Here is a 25,887-nt window from a genome sequence, read left to right as displayed (position 1 = left end):
TGCTCTTAGTATTCAGCTGCACTGGGGATCCCACAGATGAAGAGTGTAACAACTGATCCCAGGAATTCTTGCCTGGTACCCAAAATTCAGCAGGTGAAGAAACCTATGAGGCGCTCACTGCTGGTACTGGATGCCATTCTCAAAGAGATGAAGAAGATGCTTTCCGAAGATAAACCATAGGGTGGTAATAAACAGTCCTATTTAAAATGACTAACAGCTCTTATGCCAAAGAAGTTCTGGCAGTATCTAACTCAAGATATCAATTTGTCAGAAGAGGAAGGTATAATTTTTCCACAACTAGACTGGATTGCTGATTTGCTGACATGGGAATTAGAGCTTAAAAACAGTAATTGCTGGCATTAAATATTTTTTCAGAAAGTCCCCTTCTAAGCATTTGCCCCCTAAATAATCTGAAATCCTTTCTTCCCTGTCACACCTGCAGTGTACGCAATAGCATCCTCTCACTGCACTGCTGAATTTCCTCATCTCATTCAGCCTTTTCACTCTTCAGTTCAGGAGACAGCTCTGGCAAACAGTTCATGAGTCATTTGATGTCTGCTGGGGAGAAATACAGAACAAATGAGTCTCTTCTTTTCCAGGCCAAAGCTTACCTGAGGATTGCTGCAGAAGTGGTAAAAAGATTGCCACCACCTCTAGAGTGAGTTCCCCAAGTGTTCTGGAAATTTGCCTGATGCTTAGCAATAAGACGACTTTTGGAAGTAGCAGTGTGGTGATGAAACCTACAGGAATAATAGCAATCATAGTTGTTTTCTTGTGTTTCTAAAGAAATAATATGTCTTATTTTCAGATTTGATTTGCTAAGCAATGACTCACAAATAAAATTTTTGTATATCAATGCTAACTGCTACATTTCAGAATTTTTCTGAAAGCTGATGTGTACCAGCTGCGCAGAAATGCGTTTTATTTTAATGAACGACCCTTTGGGGAATCATGAGTTTGTGTTAGAAGCCCAACCTTCCATTGAGGAAAGAACTGTGCTCTTTTTGTGGGACTACAGCGTTAGTCATTTAAAGGATTTACTAAATTTGTGTGCTGATATAAGTATGACAACTCTCCATCAGTCAGTTTGGTCTAGATTTAAATCTTGCCTTGGACTATATTGGACACATTCTTAATATAAATAAACCTCTGCTTCATCTGGACCAGGCTTTACCCTAGACTTACTGAATATAATCTGCAGGGGTGGGGCCTGGACACGTGTATTTTTAACAAGATTATAATGATTTTGATGATTCTGATTATGATGGAAATAGAATAATAGGTAACAATTTATGAAGTGTTTTCTTGTGTTATTATAGTTAGTCTTCCATTCATATGAGTGGGGTACTGTTGTTGTCTCCACTTTATAGAAATGAGAAAACTGAGGTATGGGAGTGTTAAGTGTCTTGCTGAAGGTTACTATTCCAGCAAGCGCTGGAACTGGAGTTTGAACTTGGACAGTGGGATACTGGATCCTTCCTTTTTTACACCAAAGAGCATTCATTTATTTCAAAAGAGAAATATGGTATTCAGCATTTCCCTCAAACTTACTGCACCGTGAAACCCTCCCCATTTCATGGAGTTCGTGTTTCAAATGGTACACTTTGAAAAACATTTATCTGGTCTAGTTAAGGCTCAGAGAAATTCAGGGGGCTTTCCAAGGTCAGGTAGCAAGATAGTTATAAAGCTCCAAGTACTGATAAGAACCATTAGTTGATAAAGAAGCAGTCTATGACCTTTAGCAAATACCTTCACATCTTTTGCTTTGTCTCTGGCTTAAATAGCCAGAAAATTAGGCAAAGAGTTACATGTCATTATAAACATGTTTCACACACTTGTGTTCACATAAAAAAACTACATGAGTGTTCATGGAGGTTTTATTTATAATAGCCAAAAACAATGCAAGAGTTTTTCAGTAGGCAAATAGTCAAACGAACTGTGATATATGCATACCATGGAATACTACTCAGCAGTGCAAAAGAACAAACTATGGATACGTGTAACAACGTGGATGAATTCCAGAGAATTATGCCGAATGAAAAAGCCAATCCTAAAATTTTTTATACCATATGGTTCTATTTATGGAACATTCTTGAAATGACAAAAATTATAGAAATGGAGAACAGATTAGTGGTTTTCAGAATTTAAGGGGGGAGGGTTGCAGGGAAGAGAATTATGTGTGGCTATAAAAGGGTAACATAAGGAATCCTTGTGATGATGGAAATGTGTTCTGTATTTTGACTGTGTCAATGTCAATATCTTGGGAGCTATTGTACTATAGTTTTGCAAGGTGTTATTATTGGAGGCAATTGGGTAAAAGGGCACAATGGAATCTGCATTATTTCTTACAACTGCATGTGAATCTACAATTACCTCAAAATAAAAATAAAAGTTTAATTAAATAAAACAAACATGTGCTACTGTGTCTGAGCTGAAATGACTTGGGCCAAATTATCCATGCTAATTAAAATCATGAATAAAAGTATTTGTGAATACACAGTAATCAACTGTCATCACTGTGAGAAGGAAATGACTTTATATATATTTCTGTTTTTATCATTTTTTTGAGAGAAGGCTAATATAAATAATCATTGAGCACTTCTAAATACCAAAAAGCAGGTACTTGAACCAGGCTTAACTTTACCTAGAAAAGAATGATTTAAATAAGCTCCAGAGACACTAAAGGTTGTGTGCTAATTTAATACATCTCATAGAGAAATGGGAAAGATAATTTTTTTCTCATAAATACATGACTTAGAAAAGAGCTACATGTAAAATCACCTGCTCTCTTCTCCTTTACCCTTGCCCACAAGTCTCTGCAGATGCTTCCAGGAAAGCCACTGAAAAGATGGTGGCTGGAGTATATATGCAGGTTCATAAGTGGAAGAAGAAAAAGTAGCTCTAAGAGCAAGAATGAAACTTGTTCTAAAATTTAGCCTATGGCAGCCTTTGCTAAGCTTCAAAGAGCTGACTTTAAAGATAGACTGTCAAGCACAGCTAGTCTGCCTGTTGTTAGGGGTAATATTTATTCCTTATTCTTCACATTTCCATAGAGTTTAGAGAATTTCCATTCCACTCTCCAGAAGGTGAAGACAAGCTGCCCCACTCACTCCATGCCAGGGAAGGAGGAGTGATGCATCTTATGGGTAAATTTCTTCCTGTCTGCATTTCTTTGATTTTAGCCAAATCCTGAGCTTTCTGAGGCAGGCTATAGAGAAACCTGTCCATCTCTGCCTTGGACTTGGGTGGGCAAGTCCATCTAATTTCGGGGTTGGGCATTTGGTAGCCCACTATGGTCATATATTCTCTAATCCAGCTTTTTGTCAGTAATATAGTAATATTATTTACTTTTATCTGAATTCTGTGTATCTCAGTTCCAAACAGGGGAAGAATTCCACCCCCCAATCACCATACTCCAAAAAACATACCAAATATCTTTCTAGAATCCTAGAAAATCAGAACCAAAGAGTACATTAGAGTTCAGATACTTGCATCTCTCCATTAGAAACACTTCTAATAAAAAAAATAAGTTCACCAATGGCCAGAAACTTTCTGGGGTAGAGGGGGAGGTTATAATGAAGTATACTATATATATATATATATACAGTATATATACTGTATATATATATACAGTATATATACTGTATATATATATATATATATATATATATATATATATACAGTAAAGCATGGGAGACATAAATATATAGGTCAGTTGTCTACAAAGTGGACACCCATGTAACTGCCAACCAGGTAAGAAGTAAACCAATACCAACATCACAGAAGCCTCGGTATTTTCTCTCATAATTGCTTCCCTCTCCCCTTACAAAGTTAACCATATACTGATGTTATAACACCTAAGCTTGTACCCTTCAACATTATAGTTTTGCCTATTTTTTGCAGTTTATATTAAATGGAATTATACAGTATTTTGCTGTATATTAATTGCTTTTATTTTGCCCTATATTAACTGCTCTGTATTGTTTCTGAGCTCCACGTCTACTGTTGCATGAAGCAATTATTCATATTATTTGCTGTAGAATATTATGTTTTTGGAATATACCCAACTTGCCTGTTCCACTGTAGATGGATATTTGGATTGATTTCAATGTTTTATTCTCACAAATGGTGCTGCTCTGAGCATTCTTATACATATTTTCTTGGTATTCCATACTTAAATTTCTGTTGAGTTATTTCTGGGAGTGAAATTGTTGGTGGTTTTTTAGTGGTATCTCATTGTGGTTTTAACTTGCATTTCCCTGGTTACAAATGAAGTTGAGTACCTTTACATATATTTATTGGCTAATGAAATTTCCTCTTTTGTGTGCTGTCCAGTCAAATCTCTTGCCCATTTTTATTTTTCTATTATGTTGTTGGAGTGTTTTATGAATCCTTGTCAGCTCTATGTTGCAGATGTCTTTCCCAGTCCATTATGGTTTGTCTTTCACTCTCCTAATGGTGTTTTTGATAATCAAATAATCTTAACATATTCAAATTATTTTACGTTATGATTATTGATTTTTGTGGAGTGCCCCAAGGTCATGAAGATATTATCCTATGTTAATTTCTAGAAGTTTTAACATTGTTTTGCCTTCTACATTTAGTTCTGCAATCCACCTGGAATTATTTTTTGGTTATTAGGTGAGGTAGCCTTTAAGTATTTTGTGGGTTTTTTTTTTCCTTGTGGTTATCTAATTGTCCACTGGGACTGTCTTTTTCCTCTACTTTTCTGCAGTACCACCTTTGTTGTAAATTAAATGTCTATGTTTCTATGGATCTGTTCTGGACTTTTATTCTGTCCCATTGGTTTATTTGTCTGCCTTTGCACCGATAATTCCCTCTTTTGTTTATCATCAGCTTCTTGTTCTTCAAGAATGTTTTGGCAATTCTTGATTTTTTTCATTTTTATGTAAATTTTAGGGCCAGCTTGTGACATTCAAAACAACAACAAACTACTAGAGAATCTCAATTTTGCTTAGGATGGAGAAGGCTAGGAAGAGCGTCATACTACCCTTTGAACAAGAAAAAACTGTATGATCTACAAAATCATAATTTTTCTTAAACCCACCAGAGATCCTAAGTTACACTGCACCCAAGTCTTCTGAAATGTATGAAAAGACAGACCCCTTCAAGGAAAGACAGGATGCACATATACCTTTGGCAAAACACAGAAGAAAGAGATGACAAACTCCTTACAATAACAGGTAAGAAAAATCCAGTGAAAATTTTTAACAAATTGGTAAAAACTGAGTGTGGGATAACAGAGAAATTAGAACCCCTGGAAGCTTTTAACAGAGGGGAGTTTGTACCCACTCATAGGCTTTTCTCTCTGGACCTCACAGGGTGCCTAAGAGAAGAATTGAGCATGGGGCAAGGGACTAGAGAAAACCTTCTTGAGTAGTACAGGCCCGGAGAAGGAGAATAGCTGATGCTTTGAGAAAAACACAAAACCTTGCCTGACTCTCCCTCCCTGTGGAACAAACACCAGTAAGTCACTAGGGGAGGGTAGTAAAACTGTCCTCAGATGAAGACCCATTATGACTGCAGGAGAGGAAATAGGAAACCCCCCCTAATCATGGGGGAGAACAGGAAGTCATCCTGACCCTGGCCACTAAAGGCATCCTATCACTGAGGGGAGGGGTGGTATCACTGAGAAAGCCCATTCACCAGGATTCAGGGACATAGGGCTTATCTGAGCTAAGGCTGGATCAAGACAACAGGGAATCCCCTGCCCCACAGCAAGCTAGCAAGCACTAAGTATCAAATATTAGCAGTGTCCACTGGTGGAGGAGAGGTAAAGACTATGAATAGAGAGGTCAAAAGCTAAAAGTAGAGCAACCAATACTTCAAATTAAGCACAAGGTAATGCCAGAGGGATTTGAAGCCAGTGCTGTACTGAAGGTAACCATAACAACAAAACCTAAATAAGATGACTCCTGACTAAATTAACTCAGACCTGTACATTTTCTAACAAAAGAAGAGTCATGCACATTTTCAGCCATAAATACTATTTACCTCCATTTTTACTATCTTACACATGATGTCCAGCATTCAGTGTAAACAATTATAAGACAACAGAACTAGAACAAATAATCCTAAAATTCTTAGAGAACCACAAGAGACACTAAATAGCCAAAGCAACCTTGAGAAAGAAGAACAAAGCTGGAGATATCACAGTTCCAGATTTTAAGATACACTACAAAGTTACAGTAATCAAAACAGTATGGTACTAACACAAAAAATAGTCACATAGGTCAATGGAACAGGATATAAAGAGCCCAGAAATAAATCCATACTTATATGGTCAATTCATCGATGATAACAAGGGGGAAAGAATATATATTGACAAAAAGTTTTTTTCAATAAATGGTGTTGGGAAAACTGGATCACTTTCTTACATAAAAATAAACTCAAAATGGATTAATGACCTAAATGTGAGAACTGGAGCCATAAAGGCAGTAATTTCTTGGACATTGGTCTTAGCAATGTATTTATGGATGTGTCTCCTCAGATAAGAGAAACAAAGGCAAAAATAAATGGGACTACACCAAAATTAAAAGCTCTTGCATGGCAAAGGAAACCACTGAAAAACAAAAAAGCAACCTACCAAATGGGAGAAAATATTTGCAAATGATACATTCAATAAGAGATTAATATCCAAAATATAAACAACACCAAAAATAAACGATCAGATTATAAATAGGCCAAGGACCTGAATAGATACTTTTCCAAAGAAGACTTAGAGATGGCCAACAGGCACATGAGAAGATGCTCAACATCACTAATCATCAAGGAAATGCAAATCAAAACCGTAATAACTCACACCTGTCACAATGGCTAGTATCAAAAACACAAAAAATAACAAATGTTGGCAAGGATGTAGAGAAAAGGGAACCTTCATGCATGGTTGATGGGAATGTACATTGGTGCAGCCACCATGGAAAACAGTATGAGGTTCCTCAAAAAATTAAAAATAGAAATATACTATCCAATAATTCCACTGCTGGGTATTTACCTTAAAAAAATGAAAACATTAACTTGAAAGGTACATGTACCACTATGTTTATTGTAGCATTATTTACAGTAGCCAAGATACAGAAGCAATCTAAGTGTCCCCTGATAGATGAATGGATAAAGAAGATGTGATGTGTGTGTGATGGAATATTAGCCATAAAAAAATGAGATTTTTTTTGCCATTTGTGACAACATGGATACACCTAGAAGGTATTATGCTGAGTGAAATAAGTCATAGGAAGAAAAATACTATATAATTTTATTTATATGTGGAATCTGAAAAACAAAACAAATGAACAAATAAAACAGAAACAGACTCATAGATACAAAGAAGGAACTGGTGATTTCTAGAGGGGAGTGTGGTAGGGGATGGGTGAAATAGGTAAAGGTAAGAGAAACAGACTTCCAGTTAATAAATAAGTCACAGAGATTAAAAGTACAGCATAGAGAATATAGTCAATAATATTGTAATAATTTTGTATGGTGACTACACTTACCATGATGAGCATTGAGTAATATATAGAATTGTTGGATCACCATGTTGTACCTCTAAAACTAATATAACATTGTATTTCAACTATACTAGAATAATTAAAAAAAACAATATTTAAAAATTATAGGACATAAAAAGCAAGAAAAATCAATCCTTTACCAAAAGACAAAGCACTCAACAGAACCAGACACAAAGATGACTCAGATGTTTGTACTATCACATAAGGAACCTCTATGATTAATATGTTAAAGGGTCCAATAGAAAAGGTGGACAACAGGGCGCCTGGGTGGCTCAGATGGTTAAGCATCTGCCTTCGGCTCAGGTCATGATCCCCGGGTCCTGGGATCGAGTCCCGCATCGGGCTCCCTGCTCCTTGGGAGCCTGCTTCTCCCTCTGCCTCTCTCTCTCTCCTCTGTCTCTCATGAATAAATAAATAAAAAGTTTAAAAAAAAAAAAAGGTGGACAACATGCTTGAGCACATGGGGAATTTCACAGATAGATGGCAACCATAAGAACAAATAAAATAGAAATGCTGGAAGAAAAAAAACAGTAACAGATCAAGAATGCCTTTGGGCTCATCAGTAAAACTTGACAGATGAAGAAAGAATCAATGAACTTGGATATAGGGAGATAGGAACTACCCAAATTGAACGACAAGAATAAAGTTACACACACACATATGTGCACATGCACAAGCAAGAGCTGGGAATAAATTGGCATCTCAGAAGAAGAAAGGAACACTGGAACAGACAAAATATTTAAAGAGATAACTGCTAAGAATTCTCTTGATAAAATGGGAGGTATCAAACTGGAAAATTCACAGAACTCAGAAGGCTCCAAGTGGGATTTTTAAAAACAAATAACAGATTGAAACTGCTGGAAAAACAAAGATAAAAAGAAAATCTTGAAGGCAGTAAATGGAAAAATTCACATTACATACAGATAACAAAAATATGAATTACAGTAGACCTGCCCTATGTAAGGCATGTAACAATAGAGGGACATTAATAAAGTACTGAGATTTAAAAAACTGCCAATCCAGAATCCTATGCCAGTGAAAATAACATTCAAAAGGAAAAACTTGGGGCACCTGGGTAGCTCAGTTGATTAAGCATCCAACTCTTGGTTTCGGTTCAGATCATGATCTCATGGATGTGGGATCTAGCCTTGTGTCAGATTCCGTGGTCAGCAAAGAGTCTGCTTTAAGATTCTCTCCCTCTGCCCTTCTCCCTACTCACGCTGTCTCTCACTCAAATAAATAAATCTTTAAAAAAAAAAAAGGAATTTTTTTTTTTTTTTTTTTTTACAAAAGCCGAGGGAATTCATTAATAGACTATACTACAATAAATGCTGTAGGAAATTCATCAGGCAGAGGGACTGGAACACCAGATGGAAACTGATCTATACAAAGAACTGAAGATCTCTGAAAATGGTTAAAATAAAAATAAACATAAAAAGTACTTACTGTCTTAAGGCACCTGGGTACCTTAGTCAGTTAAGCATCTGCCTTTGGTTCATGTCATGATCCTGGGGTCCTGGGATTGAGCCCTGCATCAGGCTCCCTGCTCAGCTGAAAGCCTGCTTCTCCCTCTCCCTCTGCCCTTCTTCCCTAGCTTGTGCTCTCTGTCTGTCAAATAAATAAGATCTTTTTAAAAAGTACTTATTATCTTATTTTTAATCATCCTTAAAGACAATTGTCTAAATACAAAATAATAGCAATATATTGTGGATTTATAGTATATATAAAAATAAAGTATATGAAAACAACACAAAAGGTGAGGGGGATATATTTGGAGTATACTGCTGTAAGATTCTTATACTATATGAGAAAAAGTATAATACTATTTGAAATACTAATTAAAGCCAAACACTGTAAATTTTAAACAATTACTAACCTTTTTTTAAAAATGGGGTTAAGTAATAAACCAGTAATGGAGATAAAATTGAATCATAAATCTTTAATCCAAAAGCAAGCAGAAGTAGAAAGTATAAAAAGATCAAAGAACAGATAGAACAAATAGAAAACAGCTTTCAAGATGGCAGATTTTTATCTAAACATGGATAACTACAATGAATGAAAATGTTCAAAACATACAAATTAAAAGAGATTATCAGATTGGATAAAACAAGAGCCTACTATATACTGTCTAAAATCCATTTTAAATATAAAGATACAAATAGGCCAAAAGTAAAAGATGGAAAAGACATACATTGTAAACATTAAAGAAAAGTAGAATGGCTATAGTTTTATCACACACAGTAGACCTCAGAACAAGGCACAGTACCAGGACTGAAAATCCATATTACATAATGATAAAGGTGTTAAGTAGCCAAGATGTAACAATCCTAAATATGTGTCCACCTAACAAAATAGCTTTGAAAAATAGGAAGCAAAAATTGATGAAACTAAAAGTAAAAACAGACAAACCCATAATCACAGAGATTCCAACACTCCTCTCTCAATAATTGATGGAACAAGGACAAAGTATTAGAAGACCTACACAATGATCAACATTTATAGACCACTTCCTCCCAGAACAACAGAATATATATTATTTTCAAGGGCACATGGGACATACACCAAAATTTCCATATTCTGGGTCATGAAACATACATCAACATTTAAAATAACTAAAATCATATAAAACATGTTCTCTTACCATAAGAATTAAATAGAATTCAGTGGCAAAAAGATATTTGGAAACCTCCAAGTATTTGGAAATAAAGTAATTCTAAATTACCCATATGTCAAAAAGGAAGGAACAAGGGAAATTGTTAACAAACATCAAATCAGGGGCGCCTGGGTGGCTCAGTTGGTTAAGCGACTGCCTTCGGCTCAGGTCATGATCCTGGAGTCCCGGAATCGAGTCCCGCATCGGGTTCCCTGCTCAGCAGGGAGTCTGCTTCTCCCTCTGACTCTCTTCCCCCTTGTGCTATCTCTCATTCTCTCTCTCTCTCTTAAATAAATAAATAAAATCTTTAAAACAAAAACAAACATCAAATCAGTATCAAAATATTTTGGCCGAATGGAATCGGAAATAAAACATCAAAATTTGTTGTATGCACCTAAAATAGTGCTTACGGGAATACTCATAGCATTAAATGCTTACACTAGAAAAGAAATCTATCAATGAAATAATCTTATCTATTAAGAACCTGGAGATAGAAGAATAAGTTAACCCAAAACAAACAGAAAAAGGAAGCAACAAATGAAACTGAGAAGAAAAGCAGTAGAGAAAATCAGTGAAATCAAAAGCTGGTGTTTTGAAAAGTGAGCAAAACTGACAAACCAGTAGCCAGACTCATTTAGAGGAGAGACAGTCAGACTTAAATTACCAACATTAAGAATGAAAGAGGGGATATTACTAAGATCCTACAGACATTAAAAGTACAATAAGAGCTATTACAAACAATTTTATGCCCATAAAATTTACAACTCAGATGAAATAGACAAATTACTTGAAAAATACTACCAAAGCTTATTCAAGAAGTAGATAACCAGAATAGTCATAAGTTATCATAAAGAAATGTAATTTGTAGTTAAGAATCAACAAAGTAACCCCCAGCCCTGGATGTCATCACTGGAAAAATATATACCAGCATTTATGGAAGAAATAATGCTAGTTCCGTAGAAACTCTTCCAGAAGACAGAAGAGGAGGGAATACTTCCTACCTCATTTTTTGAAGCTAGCATTACCCTGATAACTAAACCAAAGACAGTACAAGGAGACTACAGATAAATATTCCTCATAACCATAGATACTAAATATTAAGCATAATGTTATTTAATTGAATCCATTATGTATAAAAAGAATAACACATTGTGACCAAGAGGTCATTATCCTGGGAATGCAGGGTTGCTTAAACATTTGAAAATAAATCAGTGTAAATAGCAGATTAAAGAACAGACTAAAGAAGAAACACCATATATTTATTCTCATAGATGCATAAAAAGCAAATGACAAAGCATTTATTTATGATAAGAATTCTCAGCAAGGAAGGAATAACAAATTTTTCAACCTGATAGTATCTACAAAAAAATTTACAGCTAACATCATAACTAATGGTGAAACCCTACTTTCCTTCTAAGATCGGGACCAAGGCAAGGTTGTCTAAGCTCACCACTTTTATTCAGTATCATACTGCAGGTTTTATCAGTGCAATGGTAAAAGAAATAAAAGCATATAGATTGGAAAGGAAGAAATGTAACTGTCTTCGTTCACAGATGACATGATTGTCTATGGAAAAAAATCCCCCCAAATAGAAAAGTAACTAGAACTAAGAAGTCAATTTAGCAGAGTTGCACTATACAAGGTTAGTATACAAAAAAATCAATTTTATTCCTAAATACTAGCAATGAATGACTGGAAGTTGAAAAAAAGTGCAATTTATAATAGCACAAAAAATATTTAGATATAAATCTAATAAGATATATAGACAAATGCAAAACACTAATCAAAGAAAACATACAAATGGTGAGCGATCACATTCAATGGTTTGGAATACTTAATATTGTTAAGACATCTGTTCTCAGATGGAACTATATCCAACGCAATTCCAATCAGAATCCCAGGAGACTGACTCTCTTGCTGAAGTTGACAACTTGAGTCTCAAATTTATATGGAAATAAAGAGGGTCTAGGATAGTGAAAACAGTTTTGGAAAAAAGATTAAAGTTAGAGGACATACATTACCTGATTACAAGACTTTTTATAAAGCTACAGTAATCAAGACATTGTGGTTTTGGTGTACGGATGGACGTGTAGATCCATGGAACAGAATAGAGTTTATAAATAGACATAAACTGATATGATAACGACTTTCAATAAAGGTGCTGAGGCAATCCAGTGAGGAATAGATAATCTTTTCAGCAGCTGTGCTCTCACAATGAGACAATCTTTTGCAAAGAAATGAAACTATACCTACATATCTACAGATTAAAATGGATCATATACCTAAATACAAAATCTAAAACCATGAAACTTCTAGAAGGAAAATATAGGAGAAAACCTTCATAATCTTAAGTTAGGCAAAGATTTCTTAAATAGGACATAGAAAAATCACTATAAAACTATGAAAGAAAAGGTTAAATGGTACTTCATAGAAATTAAAACAAGTGTTTAAAAACACAGTTAAGAGGAGGCGAGCTGGAGTGGGGGCGGGCAGGCTGGGAGCTAGTCCTGGCCCCAAGTGGACCCCCTTTCGGCCGTGTTGCCGGCGGGGGCAAGCCGCCGCCGCCGCCGCCGCCGCCCCCCCCAGCCTGCGACCAGGCGGCGGAGAGGCTGTCCTCGCTGAGGAGGGCTGGGCGGGCGCGGGCGCGGGCGGCCGGCGAGCGGCCTTCACGCCGTCCCTTTCGCCGCCGCCTTCTGCTTGCCTCTCACCGCCGTGCATTTCTTCCTTTTCTTCTGTCTCTTCCCCCCTCGCGGGTTGAGGATTGTTGGTGAACAAAAATGCAGCCTCAAGACGGCTGATGGCAACGAGGATCTGCGGGCGGACGACTTGCAGGGGACCCCTACGAGGGCTATGAGTCCATGGAGCTTGCCTGCCCAGCCGAGCGCAGCGGCCACGTAGCGGTGGGCGACGGGCGCCACATGTTCGTCTGGGGCGGCCACAAGAGTAATCAAGTCAGAGGATTATATACTTTTAGCTGCCTAGAAAAGAACTATGGATCTACAACATGGAGACTGGAAGATGGAAAAAAATTAACACGGAAGGAGATGTTCCTCCTTCCATGTCAGGAAGCTGTGCTGTGTGTGTAGACAGGGTGCTCTACTTGTTCGGAGGACACCATTCAAGAAGCAATACAAAGAAGTTTTACATGCTGGATTCAAGGTCTACTGACAGCGTATTATAGTGGGAAAGGATTGATTGCCAAGGAATTCCTCCATCATCAAAGGACAAATTTGGTGTCTGGGTATATAAAAACAAGTTAATATATTTTGGAGGTTATGGATATTTACCTGAAGATAAAGTATTGGGAACTTTTGAATTTGATGAAACATCTTTTTGGAATTCAAGCCACCCAAGAGGATGGAATGATCATGTACCTATTTTAGACACTGAAACATTTATCTGGAGTCAGCCTATCACTACTGGTAAAGCACCTTCACCTCGTGCTGCCCACGCCTGTGCAACTGTTGGAAACAAAGGCTTTGTGTTTGGAGGCAGATATCGAGATGCTAGAATGAATGGTCTTCACTATCTTAATGTGGACACATGGGAGTGGAATGAATTAATTCCACAAGGCATAGGCCCAGTTGGCCGATCTTGGCACTCATTAACACCAGTTTCTTCAGATCATCTCTTTCTCTTCGGAGGATTTACCACTGATAAACAGCCGCCAAGTGATGCCTGGACTTACTGCATCAGTAAAAATGAATGGATACAGTTTAGTCATCCCTATACTGAAAAACCAAGATTATGGCATACAGCTTGTGCCAGTGACGAAGGAGAAGTAATTGTGTTTGGTGGGTGCGCCAGTTAACCTTGTCCATCACAGAGCTGCACACAATAATGAAATACTTATTTTTTCAGTTCAACCAAAATCTCTTGTAAGGCTAAGCTTAGAAGCAGCCATTTGCTTTAAAGAAATGCTAGCCAACTCGTGGAACTGCCTTCCAAAACACTTACTTCACAGTGTTAATCAGAGATTTCGTAGTAAACACTTCTGGATCTTAAGGCTTTATAGATAATGCCTCTGATCACCTTGCATGGACAGCAATTCTGTAAACATCAGAGAGTGGCATCATTTGTATAATTATATGCATTGTTGTAGTTTGCAGCTTTTTTGTTTTAATGTGCATGTGAATGGCCTAGAGAACCTATTTTTGTGTCTAAAGTTTACAATAAATGTATTTAACACCAAAAAAAAAAAACCCCACAGTTAAGAAAAGACAATTTTCAAACTTCAGAGAAAACATAAAACATATCTGACAAAGAATTTGTATCTAAACTATATAAAGAACTCTTACGATCCATTAGAAAGACCAAAGAAAAATCCCTAATTTTAAAATGGGCAAAGAATTTGACTGGACACTTCACAAAGAAAAAGATACCACTGAAAAATAACATGAAAAGTGCTCAACATCTTTAGTCACTAGGAAAATGCCAAAAAAGTCCCCAAGACAAAACAAAACCCCACAATGAGATATCACTACACAGCCAGTGAAAAAGACTGACCACACCAACTCTTGGTGTTGATGTGGATCCACTGGGATTCTCATACACTGTTGATGGAAAGGTAAAATGGTACATTTACATTTGGAAAGCAGTCTGTCATATTCTAAGAGTTAAACATGCACTAACATACAATCTAACTATTCTCCCACATATTTACCCAAGAGAAACAAAACATATAACCCCTGAAGACTTATCTATAAATAAATATTCCTACCAGTTTTGTTTATAATATCCAAAAGCTGGAAACAACTCATATGTGTACCAAATGGTGAATGGACACACCAGATTTGCTCTATCTATGCGGTAGAGTACTTCATAGAAACAAACGGAATGAATACTGTTACAATATTAATAAATCAATGCTAAGTGAAAGTGGTAGACAAAAAAAGTGGAACCTGTATAATTCCATTTATTTTTTTTTTAAAGATCTTATTTATTTGTTTGAGAGAGAGAGAGAGAGCGTGAGCCGGTGGAGGAACAGAGGAATAGGGACAAGCAGACTCCTCACTGAGCATGGAACCCCACACAGGGCTCCATCCCACGACCCTGAGATCACAACCTGAGCAGAAACCAAGAGTCCCACGCTCAACCGACTCTACCACCCAGGCAGCCCTGTATAATTCCATTTCTATAATTTCTAGAAAATGTACACCTAACTACCTGAAAAGTAAATCAGTGGTTGCCTAGGGATGGGCGTTGGGAGAGAAAGGGATGGAGAGAGGGAAGGATTAAAAAGGAAATAAGGAAACTTTGGGAAGTGATAGAAATGTTCAATAACTTGATTACAGTGAGGTTTTACAGTATATACTGTGGCCAAAACCAATCAACTTGTACACTTTAAATATGTGCAGTTTGGGGCACCTGGGTGATTCATTTGGTTGAGTGGCAGACTCTTAGGTTTGGCTCAGGTCGTGCTTTCAGGGTCATGAGATCGAGCTCTGCTCAGTGGGGAGCCTGCTTGAGATTCTCTCTCTCCCTCTGCCCCTCCCCCTGCCTGCATGCCCTTTTCTCTCTCTCTCTCTAAAACAAATAAATATTTAATAAATAAATAAATATGTGCAGTTTATTGTGCATCAGTTATATCAGAATAAAGTTATAAAAAATGATGCAGTAATGAATTGCTTTCTGATATTGGATTATACTTTTTAGAATAGTATTTTTATGAGAATATAACCCTTTTTAAATGCCTAACATGTCACAATTCCATGTATGGTTATTTTCAAATCCCTTTTTCTTTTTTTTTTTTGACTCTTTTTTTTTTCTTTTTAAAAATCTTATTGAAAACTAGATGAACATTCTCTCTTGAGCTAGTTTGAATGACTATTGATGTTTAGATTTCGGGTTGAAACTTGAAGGATAACCAGTTCAATTACTTGCTTTCTTTCCTTTTTTCTGCCATATCCTATTGCAAAGGATATGGCAGAAGCAGCAAATTGTTTTCTCATTTAAAACTATTTTTAAATAATTTTAAAGTTTCCATGCAGTACAATGACAATAGAACTTGGTCATAGACCACTTTCCTAATCAGAAACCTTTACTTAAATAACATTTAAATCCAATCTTCAGTGTAAAGCATATCAGTGCTTTGAAATCTTATTAAAATTGAATGACCTATATAAATAATGATGTGCTATACTTCCAACTTATTAATTGAAAAGTATCTGACTTTTATCCCCAGGAATGTCAGGTTTATAACAGATAAGTTGGCTAATACATAAAAGATGTTTAATACAAAAAAGAATATCCTTTAATAAAAAAAGACAAAAAGTGGTCATTTAGTTGAAGATTTTTTCAAACTATTTTCTTGCTCTTTATTATTTGTAATCTTGTTTAGATATTTTTAAGTATCATAGTTGTTGGTTTTTATTTCAGCTCATTCATACCCTATGCCTTCGGTAATTTTTATACTATTGCAAATTAGTTTGGGCCTTTACAGCAACATTAGTTGTCTTCTACAAAGTGAATATATCAAGCAATAATGATTTTTAATTTTTATTATTTTAATTGAGAAATAAAATAAGAACAATAAATTATCTTCAACTATATCTGTTTCAAGCATTAGAAAAGATTTTGAAGAATATGGGTGTTGCTGCTGTTGAACTGTTGTTTAAACATTATTTCTCACACTGTGCCTAATGGATTTAATTATGGTTCACACACTTGTTTCTTTATCATCTCTTCAGATGGAGAGCTATATAGATACATTGTAAAGTACTACAAGAACATGTTATTAGGCTGTCTCTGCTGATGAAGGGATTTTCAAATTAAGTTGTAAAAGTCCCTCACAAATGAATTCCATTAAGCATGGCTTTCTCTTGTAGTTCACTAATCATAGTTACCCACCTACATCAAGTACAAAAGCAAGACAACAAATCCAAATAAAAAGACCTTATTGTGACTGGGCCCAAAAGTCAGCAACGGTGATTAGTCTAAAATCCATTTAACATGGAAAAGAGCCCATCAGAAATATTTCTTTAACTCTTTTGTAGTCCATAGTTGCCCTAGAAAGCTCATACTTTAATTGAGGACACTAAACTATCACAAATAAAATTTAAAACTAATAAGAGCCAAACTCTGACTTTAAGTACATTAGTAGTTTTAGGGAACCGGATTGGAGAAAGATCTGCAATCAGGTTTGAAGAATAGGTGGTTTAATATGAGGAAATAATATGAGCAAGGATGGGGTATAAGTGGGCTGACTGGTTTACAAGAGAGAGCTTTAGAAAAACTAGCCTATTTAGAGATGTAGTTTCCTGTTTGGAAGTAATGGATCATAGGCTGGAAAACTAATCAGATTACAGTGGGCCTTAAATGACATGAAGTGCAGATTGACCTTGACACAATGGGCAGTCATAAGATTTTTTTAAATTATTTTTTATTTATAATATGTGGCTTCCAGACAAAATGTAAAAGGTATAAAAAGGCATTACATGAAAAATAATTGTCCTTTTTAAAAAAGCTTAACAATCTGATTGAAATATCTATATGAAGAACAAAGATGCAAGAATAGCTGAGAAAGTCCTGTTTAAGAAAATAAGAAGGAAGAGGAGGAGGAGGAGGAAAGTAACTTGCCTTACCAGATATCAAAGCTTACTATGAATTACAGTAATTAAGACAGTTTGTTGTTAACACAAGAATAGAAAATAAGAGAGCCCAGAAACAGTCTGTACATATTTGAACACTTGACTTATGACAAAATGGTATTGCAGATGGAGGAAACAGTGCTGGGACAACTGGTTATCTACATGGAAAAGAATGGATCCCTTCCTCATGCCATATAAAATCAACTTTAAAAGGTAAAATTATTTATTTTATTTTATTTTATTATGTTAGTCACCATACAATACATCATTAGTTTTTGATGTAGTGATCCACGATTCATTGTTTTCATATAACACCCAGTAAAAGTAAAATTATAAAATTTTGAAGAAAACATGGGACCTTTGTGACCTTAGGGGAAGAATCTCTTATACAAAAACAACCCTAATCATAAAAGAGAAGATTGATAAATTTGGCTGCATTAAAATTGAGAATGTCTCTTCAGTAGAAGACATATAGAAAATGAGATAAACCATAAACTGAGAGAACATATTGCAGCACCGATAATTAGTTATTTGGAATAATGCAAGAACAACTTACAAATAAATAAGGAAAAAAAGGATGACCTAATTGAAAATTGGGCAATAGAAACAAAATAGGTATTTCACAGGAGAGAAAATATGAATGGCCAATAAACAAAAGAAGCTCAATCCCAGTAGTAATCAAGAAAATACAAATCAAAACCAATGAGATGCCATTGTGTACGCACTGGGTTGTAAAAATTAAAAGTCTTACAAAAAGTGTTGAAAGGCTTGTGTCTTAGACATTGCTGGTAAAGTGGTAAACAACCACTCTGGAGAACATGTTGTTATAATATTACAATCACATAACTTACTACTCTGCTCTGGGTGTTTCCTAGGATTTCTTGCACATGTGCACCAGATGACACATATGAGAATGTTCATAGCAGTGCTATTCAGAGTAGCAAAAATCTGCAAATAACCCAAATGTCCAGAAACAAAAGAGTGGATAAATTCCTTGTAGTATAGTCATACAGTAGAATATTATGCAGGAGTGATAATGAACGGCTCTTCATAAAAATGGATAATCTTAGAAACATAATGTGTGAAAACGGCAAGTTATGGAAGACTATAGTATACCATTTTATAAAGTTCAAAAAACCTCAAGTAATATATGATAATAGTCATATATACATGTGATTAAATTTTCCTAAAAACCTGTGGGAATGACAGACATTAAAATCAGGTAACTGTTACTTCTAGGGTGTCAGTGGGGGATGAGGCAGGAAAGGAACACAAAGATAGCTACAGTTTTTGTAAACTAGTTGTTTTGTTTTTTTAAGTTGGGAGGTGAGTGGATGAGAGGGGTCATAGATATTTTTTTTATTTCTTAGCTCACTTGTACTTTTTTTTTTTTTAAGAGAGAGAGAGAGAGAGAGACAAAAGGGGAGAGTGAGAGAATCTCAAGCAGGCTCCATGCCTAGTGTGGAGCCTGACACAGGGCGTGATCTCATGACCCTGAGATCATGACCTGAGCTGAAATCAAGAGTCAGACGCTTAACCAACTGAGCCACCCATGTGCCCCACTTGTACAAATTCTTTGTATGAAATATAACCTTAAAAATTAAAATTTGGAGAAAAAAATGTATTTTCTCCTTCTACTCACTCAACCACCCATTTTCCTTCCACAGAGACTTGTTAAATAAATTGTAGAGCAGCCATATAATAGAATACAGTGCCGCTAGTATAAAGAACAAACCAACGTTATATATTCTGAATGGGATGACGACTGGATTATATTGTTAAAAGAAGTGTTCAAAGAAATCTCTACAAAATATGAAATTCTTCCTGATTTACCCTACTTAAACCACTTTTTGACCTTTCATCCTGAGAAGGATTTAATTGATAAGGCTTCTATGAGATTATAAAAATGTTTGCCTACTAATGTGCCCTATGTAGCAATGCCAAAAATACCCTCCTAACTGGGTATGCTAAGAGAAAATATTTTTAAGGCAGAAAGTAGATTTCACAGGATTTATTCTTTAGATACCTGTAATTAAATTTAGTTAAAACATTATAAACCTTTTCTCCTACCCAGTTATATTATGATATGAATTTTTTCGTATGTGTATATATCTGCAGTTATGAATTGTTGATTTTTCTGAAATTGTCCCATCAATTATTGACATGCCCATATTTTTACTTGGTTTTAGTAAAATCTGCCGGCAACCTAGAATAAAATAGCCCCATCCCTTCTCTTCTTTCCTCAGTCCCTCCCCTCCCCCCCATCCCTTCTTTCTTCTGTACTTCTTGCCCTGATTACTCTTCTTGCAGTTGCCCTTTTTGCCAAAATGAAGCCCGGAGCTAGTTGTGTGCAGACAATATTGTTTGTAGGGTTATGTGTGTGACTCTGCTGTCCTATTTTCCTGCACCTCAGATGGAGTTGTCCGTCTTGCCAGTACGAACCAATTACTTCTTGTTGAAGTCCCTGAGTCTTTGAACATCTGTTGTCCTTTACGTCATCTAAGGGACTCAGAAAAGATCCACTTGAAGTTTTTTCTCTCATACCACAGGGATTTTCTAAAATTTGTGTTATTTCCTGTGGTCCAGAGATTGTTTCATTTTCCTGCAAGAGGAGGAAAAAAAGGGATCTAAATGCTTCCTGTGATTGCATAAAGTTTATTTTAGGAACTAAAATCTGGGCTTTTTTTTCCCCCCTATTACATCCTATTTTCCTTGCTCAAGATTTATAGGGAATGTTAGGTCATGTTTGCGCCTTTGTACCAAAGAAGTGTTTTCTTCTACTGACTAGAAAGTTTTAAAGTAAATATTCTGTGACCCTTTAGTTCAAATTCCAGGCTCAATGTATTTTTTGGAAGAGGAAAAAACATGGCTCTGAACCGAGGTCCTTACTCTTTAATTAGTGTTCAGACTGTCGCTTGAAACACTTAACATTATTTAGTCTCCCTCCACACTAACCAGTTTTTATAACTAGTGTGCGTAAAATCATCAACAAGGAAAAATATCAAAACATTTCATTAGTTTATGTCTTTTTGTGATGAGGAGAGAAAAGTTTTTACTGTCTTGAATTAGTGACTAATTGTTTTCTGTTGAATCACGGAGATTTCTTATCCTTTCTGAGGAGGAATTTTTGTATAAACAAGATTTTTTGTATCTGTCTAAGGCTTCCAGTTAATTACATTTTGCAAGGAATATCAAAAATGGAGATTCATTATAATCACTTCCTGTTGGTAGAGAATAAGACACAGGAGCTAGTCAAGTTGCTTTTTTTATAAAATGAAGTATTGGAAAGAGAGAAAAACCTGCCATCTACGTATTTCGTCTGGAACCTGTATAATCCACTTTTACTTCTGAATGATGGCTTTATTGCCATGCTTTTTAGAATACTTTAGTGTCCTGAGCTTTTAGAAACAAGTGTGGATGTGACTTGCTTGTACATTTTCTAAGAGCATATTTTCCAAATGCAAAATAGGTGCTGCCACTTCAGTTTTGGTTTCACTTCACAATTCTGTTAATAAAAATCCCTCTTGCAAACTAATTTTCCTTGACAGTTCTAGCAACCTTAACATGTTATTATTTTCAGCAGTAATTGAAGGAGTTATCAATTCCTATGTAAATAAGAGCATTAGTTCCCCTCTTCAAAATTGGTTTGAGGAAGGAGGTGAGGGTTGATTTCCTGATGATATAAGAGAGCAAACTATAGGGGGAAATCTCCTTTGGAATAGTTAATTTATCTGTGCTGGAGGAAGCCTGGGTGGCTCAGTCAGTTCAGCGTCTGCCTTCGGCTCAAGTCACAATCCCAGGATCCTGGGATTGAGTCCTGCATCGGGCTCCCTGCTCAGTGGGGGAGTCTGCTTCTCCCTCTCCCTCTGCCCCTCCTCCCTTCTTATGCTTGTTTTCTCTGTCTCATAAATTAATAAAATCTTTAAAAAAAATGATCTCTCCTGGAATGTGCTATACTAATATGAAATTTTTCCCTCTATTATTTTCATATATTGGCCTATAGGTCAATAGCCTAAGGTACGCATTTTTTTTTCAGGTGGAAGAAACAAGTTTGAAAAGTTTAATAAACTTACCTATGTAAGACTGTCAAAGGAAAATATACCCAAAGAAACTCAGGAATCATGACAGGCTTTTATTAGCTGAAACAGTCCACAGTATTAAGTGGATGTCAGCTGATGTAAGATTCTATTCATATTACCCTACGTTATCCATCAGAATTTCTTTGCTTTACTCACTGAAAACCTCACTATGAATTTGAAGGGAAATTTTAATTCAAATGCAATTATTCCAGATAAGTTAGAATAAATGTAAGTGGCATCCTTGTTGATTTAAATATTAATGAAGAATATCACTTTGACTCATTTCTTTTATTCACTTACTCTTTCTCTCCTCTGAAAGATTTATTTTCTTTTATGACTTTAAAGAAATATTGCTTTCTCCCAACTCCATTGCTCTGGCTTTTAAAAAATAATGATTGAGGGAAGCACTCAAGAGAGGTTGGCACCTGGGAGGAATAAGGAGTGTGCCTCTGGTTTCGCCACCATGGAGGGTGGTGGGGAGGAAGTGTGCAGTGCTTGAAGTGATTAAATTTCTTGGGCCATCTGGTCATCAGGAAAAGGCTGTGTTTTCAATTTCACTGTGAATGAGGAGAAGCTTATTAAGGAAGGAGAGCATTTAGTCTAAGGAAAATAGAAATCATACTTATTTCTACCACTAAGAGCTTCAGCCTCCTCAGTTGTAGAAAGAAGGATCACTTGTGGGAGACTCTGACCATCTAATAATGCTGTTGTCTAAGTTACTGGGGGGACTTGAAGGATGGTCTGGGAAGGTGAGCGAACACACAAAGGTAGTCACTTAGCATGGAGTCACTCCAGTCCCCTAAAGTCTGTCCCCACCCCCATACAGTCTTTATGGAAGGAAGAAAATGAGCAAAAATGGTTAAATTTTTCTCAGGCCAAGGAAAGAACTTGAAGTTCCTTGTTCCTTAAAGTTTACTGCCAGAGTCTCTGATCCAGATATCAGTTGGAAAGCCATGAATCAAGTGTAGTTGATTAACATCCATCCACTCTTCTATTTATTGAACCACCTCATGCTTTAAAAGTAAAAACCAAGTTCATGTTTTATTTACCACTTTTTAAATAAAGCACTAGGTTCAATAGAGGCTGTAGAGGGAAAATCAAGAATAGGAAAAGAAATCAATGCACAAAGCATATATCTGCACTAAACATTGAAATTGGAAGGGAGACGGCAATGGACAGTGGTATGCAAAAAATTAAGAGCTTGGATGTGAGTCCACCTGTTGCCACCTGCTGCTGGCTCTGTCATCTTTGCAGGTAATTAATACAGTTCTCTGATGCTATCTGAATCAAACCTAGAAAGCTCAAATTCTGGGATGTGATTGGGATTGTGCAGTCTGAAACTTTTAAAAGGAAAATAGAACATGCAGTTCCATAGAAAAGTGCAATTTGTTTCATTCAGGATGTAGCTAACCACTGAGTATAGGAAGAAATGTTCCTGACCTTTTAAGAGATTATTGCTCAGATGGTCTTTGGTTTTTTAAGAGTGCTTGTCAAAGTGAGGATTTGTTTTGGTTTCCTTTGAAGCTGCCAGTATGGAGAGAGAGAAGTGGGGTGAGGAGTGGATTGCCCTTCCAAGAAGGGCAAGAAGCATGGAGTGTGCAAAAGCTTGAAGGCCGAGAGCTTAGTCAACTTCCAGACCATAGACACGGAGGTCAGTGTGGCTGGACTGAGGCTGAGGAGAGGTGAGCTAGAAAGGTGCAAAGGGCCATGTGAAGGTGACTTTCTCTGCAGATGATAAGGAGCCACTGGAAAATGTTAGCAGGCAGCCCTGCCTGTCTCCTGATGCCTTGGCTCACAGTCCTGTCTTTGTTCCAGGCCCCATGGTTACGGAGTGTACTGCTTTCCATGTGCAGCTCTTGAGCCCCAAAGGCTTTTTCACTTTCCACATTCTCTTCCTTCAGCCCTGACTTTGTTCTCATTTACATCCACTCTGTATCTGAAATCTGAAACTCTCCAAATTCTGGATGTAGTAACTTAACTGTCCTTCCTGTTCTCATGTTCCCTTACCCTCTCTAAAGTTGCTTTTCTGGACTTGCAATGCCTTTATGTCTCTTCACTCAGTCCTTCCCCTCTCTCTGGACTTACCTCCTGGATTAGTTAGGATTCTCCAGAGAAACTGAACTAGTAAGGTGTGAGTATGTATAGGTAGGTAGAAAGGTGGATGTAGCTATGTCTACTTATCTGTCTACTGATTGATTGAGAGATTATTTAGGTATCTATTTATTATTGATGTTATCAATTGAAATACAATATTAGTTTGAGGTGTACAATATAGTGACACTACAAAATACCATGGTAAGTATAGTTACCATCTGTCATCATACAAAGTTATTACAGTGTTATTTACTATATCCCAAGCTATACTCTATATCCCCATGACTTACTTATTTTATTAACTGGAAGTTTGTACCTCTTAATCCCCTTTACCAATTTCCCTATCCTCTATCCCCTCTGGCAACCACTAGTTTGTTCTCTGTATTTAAGAATTTGTTTCTGTTTTGTTTAGCATAATACCCTTTAGATCCATTCATGTTGTTTCAAATGGCAAGATTTCATTCTTTTTTTATGGCCGAATAATATTTCATTGTGTATATATACTACATTTCTTTATCCATTCATCTATTGATGGATACTTCAGTTGCTTCCATATCTTGGCTCTTGTAAATAATGCTGCAATGAACATAAGGGTGCATATATCTTTTTGGTTAGTGTTTTTATTTTCTTTGGTAAATACCTACAAGTGGAGGTGCTGAATTGCATGGTATTTCTGTTTTTAATTTTTGAGGAACCTCATACTGTTTTCCGTGGTGGGTATACCAATTTACATTCTCACCATCATTACACAGGTGTTCCCTTTTCTCTACATCCTTTGCCAACACTTGTTATTACTTGTGTTTTGATCCTAGCAATTGTGACAGTATGAAGTGATATCTCATTGTGGTTTTGATTAGCATTTCCCCAATGATTAGTCATATTGAGAAGTCATCTTCTCACATGTCTGTTGACCATCTCACCGTCATCTTTGGAAAAATGTTTAGTCGGATCCTCTGACCATTTTAATCAGATTGTTTGTTTTTTGGTGGTGAGTTGTATGGGTTCTTTATATATTTTCCATATTAACCCCCATCAGATATGTCATTTGCAAATATTTTCTCCCATTCAGCAGATTGCCTTTTTGTTTTGTTGATGGTTTCCTTCGCTGTGCAAAAGCTTTTTAAATTTATGTAGTTCCAATAGTTTTAATCTTGCTTTTGTTTTCCTTGTATGAAGAGATGGATCCAAAAAAATATTGCTAAGACCAATGCCCAAGAGTTTACTGCATATGTTTTCATTTACAAGTTTTATGGTTTCAGGTTTTACATTTAGGGCTTTAATCCATTTTGAGTTTATTTTTGTATATCATATAAGAAAATGGTTGATTTTCATTCTTTGGCATGTAGCTGTTATTTCCCCAACACCATTTATTGAAGAAAACTCTCTTTTTCCCATTGTATGTTCTTTCCTCCTTTGTCAGGTTAATTGACCATATGAGCATGAATTTATTTCTGGGCTGTCTGTTCTGTTCCGTTGATCTGTGTGTCCATTTTTATGCCAGTACCATACTGTTTTGATTACTACAGCTTTGTAGTATAATTTGAAATCTGGGAGTGTGATATCTCTGGCTTTGTTCTTCTTTTTCAAAGTTGCTTTGGCTATTTGGGGTCTTTTATGGTTCCATACCAATTTTAGGATTATTTATTCTATTCTTTGAAAAAGCTCTTGATACTTTGATATGGATTTTATTGAATCTGTAGATTGCTTTGGGTAGTATGGACTTTTTAACAATATTAATTCTTCCAATCCATGAGTGTGGTATATCTTTCCATTTATTTATGTCATCTTCAATTTCTTTCATTAGTGTCTTTTAGTTTTCAGAGTACAGGTCTTTCACCTCCTGGGTTAAATTTATTTCTAGGTATTTTATTCTTTTTTTATACAATTGTAAATGGGATCATTTTCTTGATTTCTGTTTACTAGTTTATTAGTGTATAGAAACAGAT

The 25,887-nt window shown here is 36.1% G+C and overlaps 1 protein-coding gene and 1 pseudogene across 3 annotated transcripts in view; both read left to right on the top strand.

Moving 5' to 3' along the window:
• NUBPL (NUBP iron-sulfur cluster assembly factor, mitochondrial) overlaps nucleotides 1-17,974 on the top strand; it is a 216,954-nt gene extending 198,980 nt beyond the window's left edge. For 2 of the 3 annotated variants that reach the window (XR_015768514.1, XR_015768513.1), the window contains exons 11-14: nucleotides 600-658; nucleotides 3,054-3,146; nucleotides 5,072-5,204; nucleotides 17,895-17,974. Coding sequence is in view for 1 of the 3 variants with exons in the window: in XM_028114937.2 (XP_027970738.1) it covers nucleotides 600-662 (63 nt within the window). In the remaining 2 variants the exon portion in view is untranslated. Of the gene's footprint in view, nucleotides 1-599; nucleotides 2,387-3,053; nucleotides 3,147-5,071; nucleotides 5,205-17,894 lie in introns of those variants that run through there. The other variant, XM_028114937.2, reaches the window with a different exon arrangement.
• LOC114217843 (kelch domain-containing protein 2 pseudogene) lies at nucleotides 11,571-14,374 on the top strand (annotated as a pseudogene).
• Nucleotides 17,975-25,887: the final 7,913 nt, after the last annotated feature.

Source organism: Eumetopias jubatus, unplaced genomic scaffold (assembly GCF_037043125.1).
Source record: "Eumetopias jubatus isolate StellerSeaLion01/CBP00866 unplaced genomic scaffold, mEumJub1_p1.0 scaffold_7, whole genome shotgun sequence".
Classification (NCBI taxonomy): Eukaryota; Metazoa; Chordata; class Mammalia; order Carnivora; family Otariidae; genus Eumetopias; species Eumetopias jubatus.
Note: the sequence above shows the minus strand (reverse complement) of the source record. Positions and strands in the feature narration are given on the sequence as shown.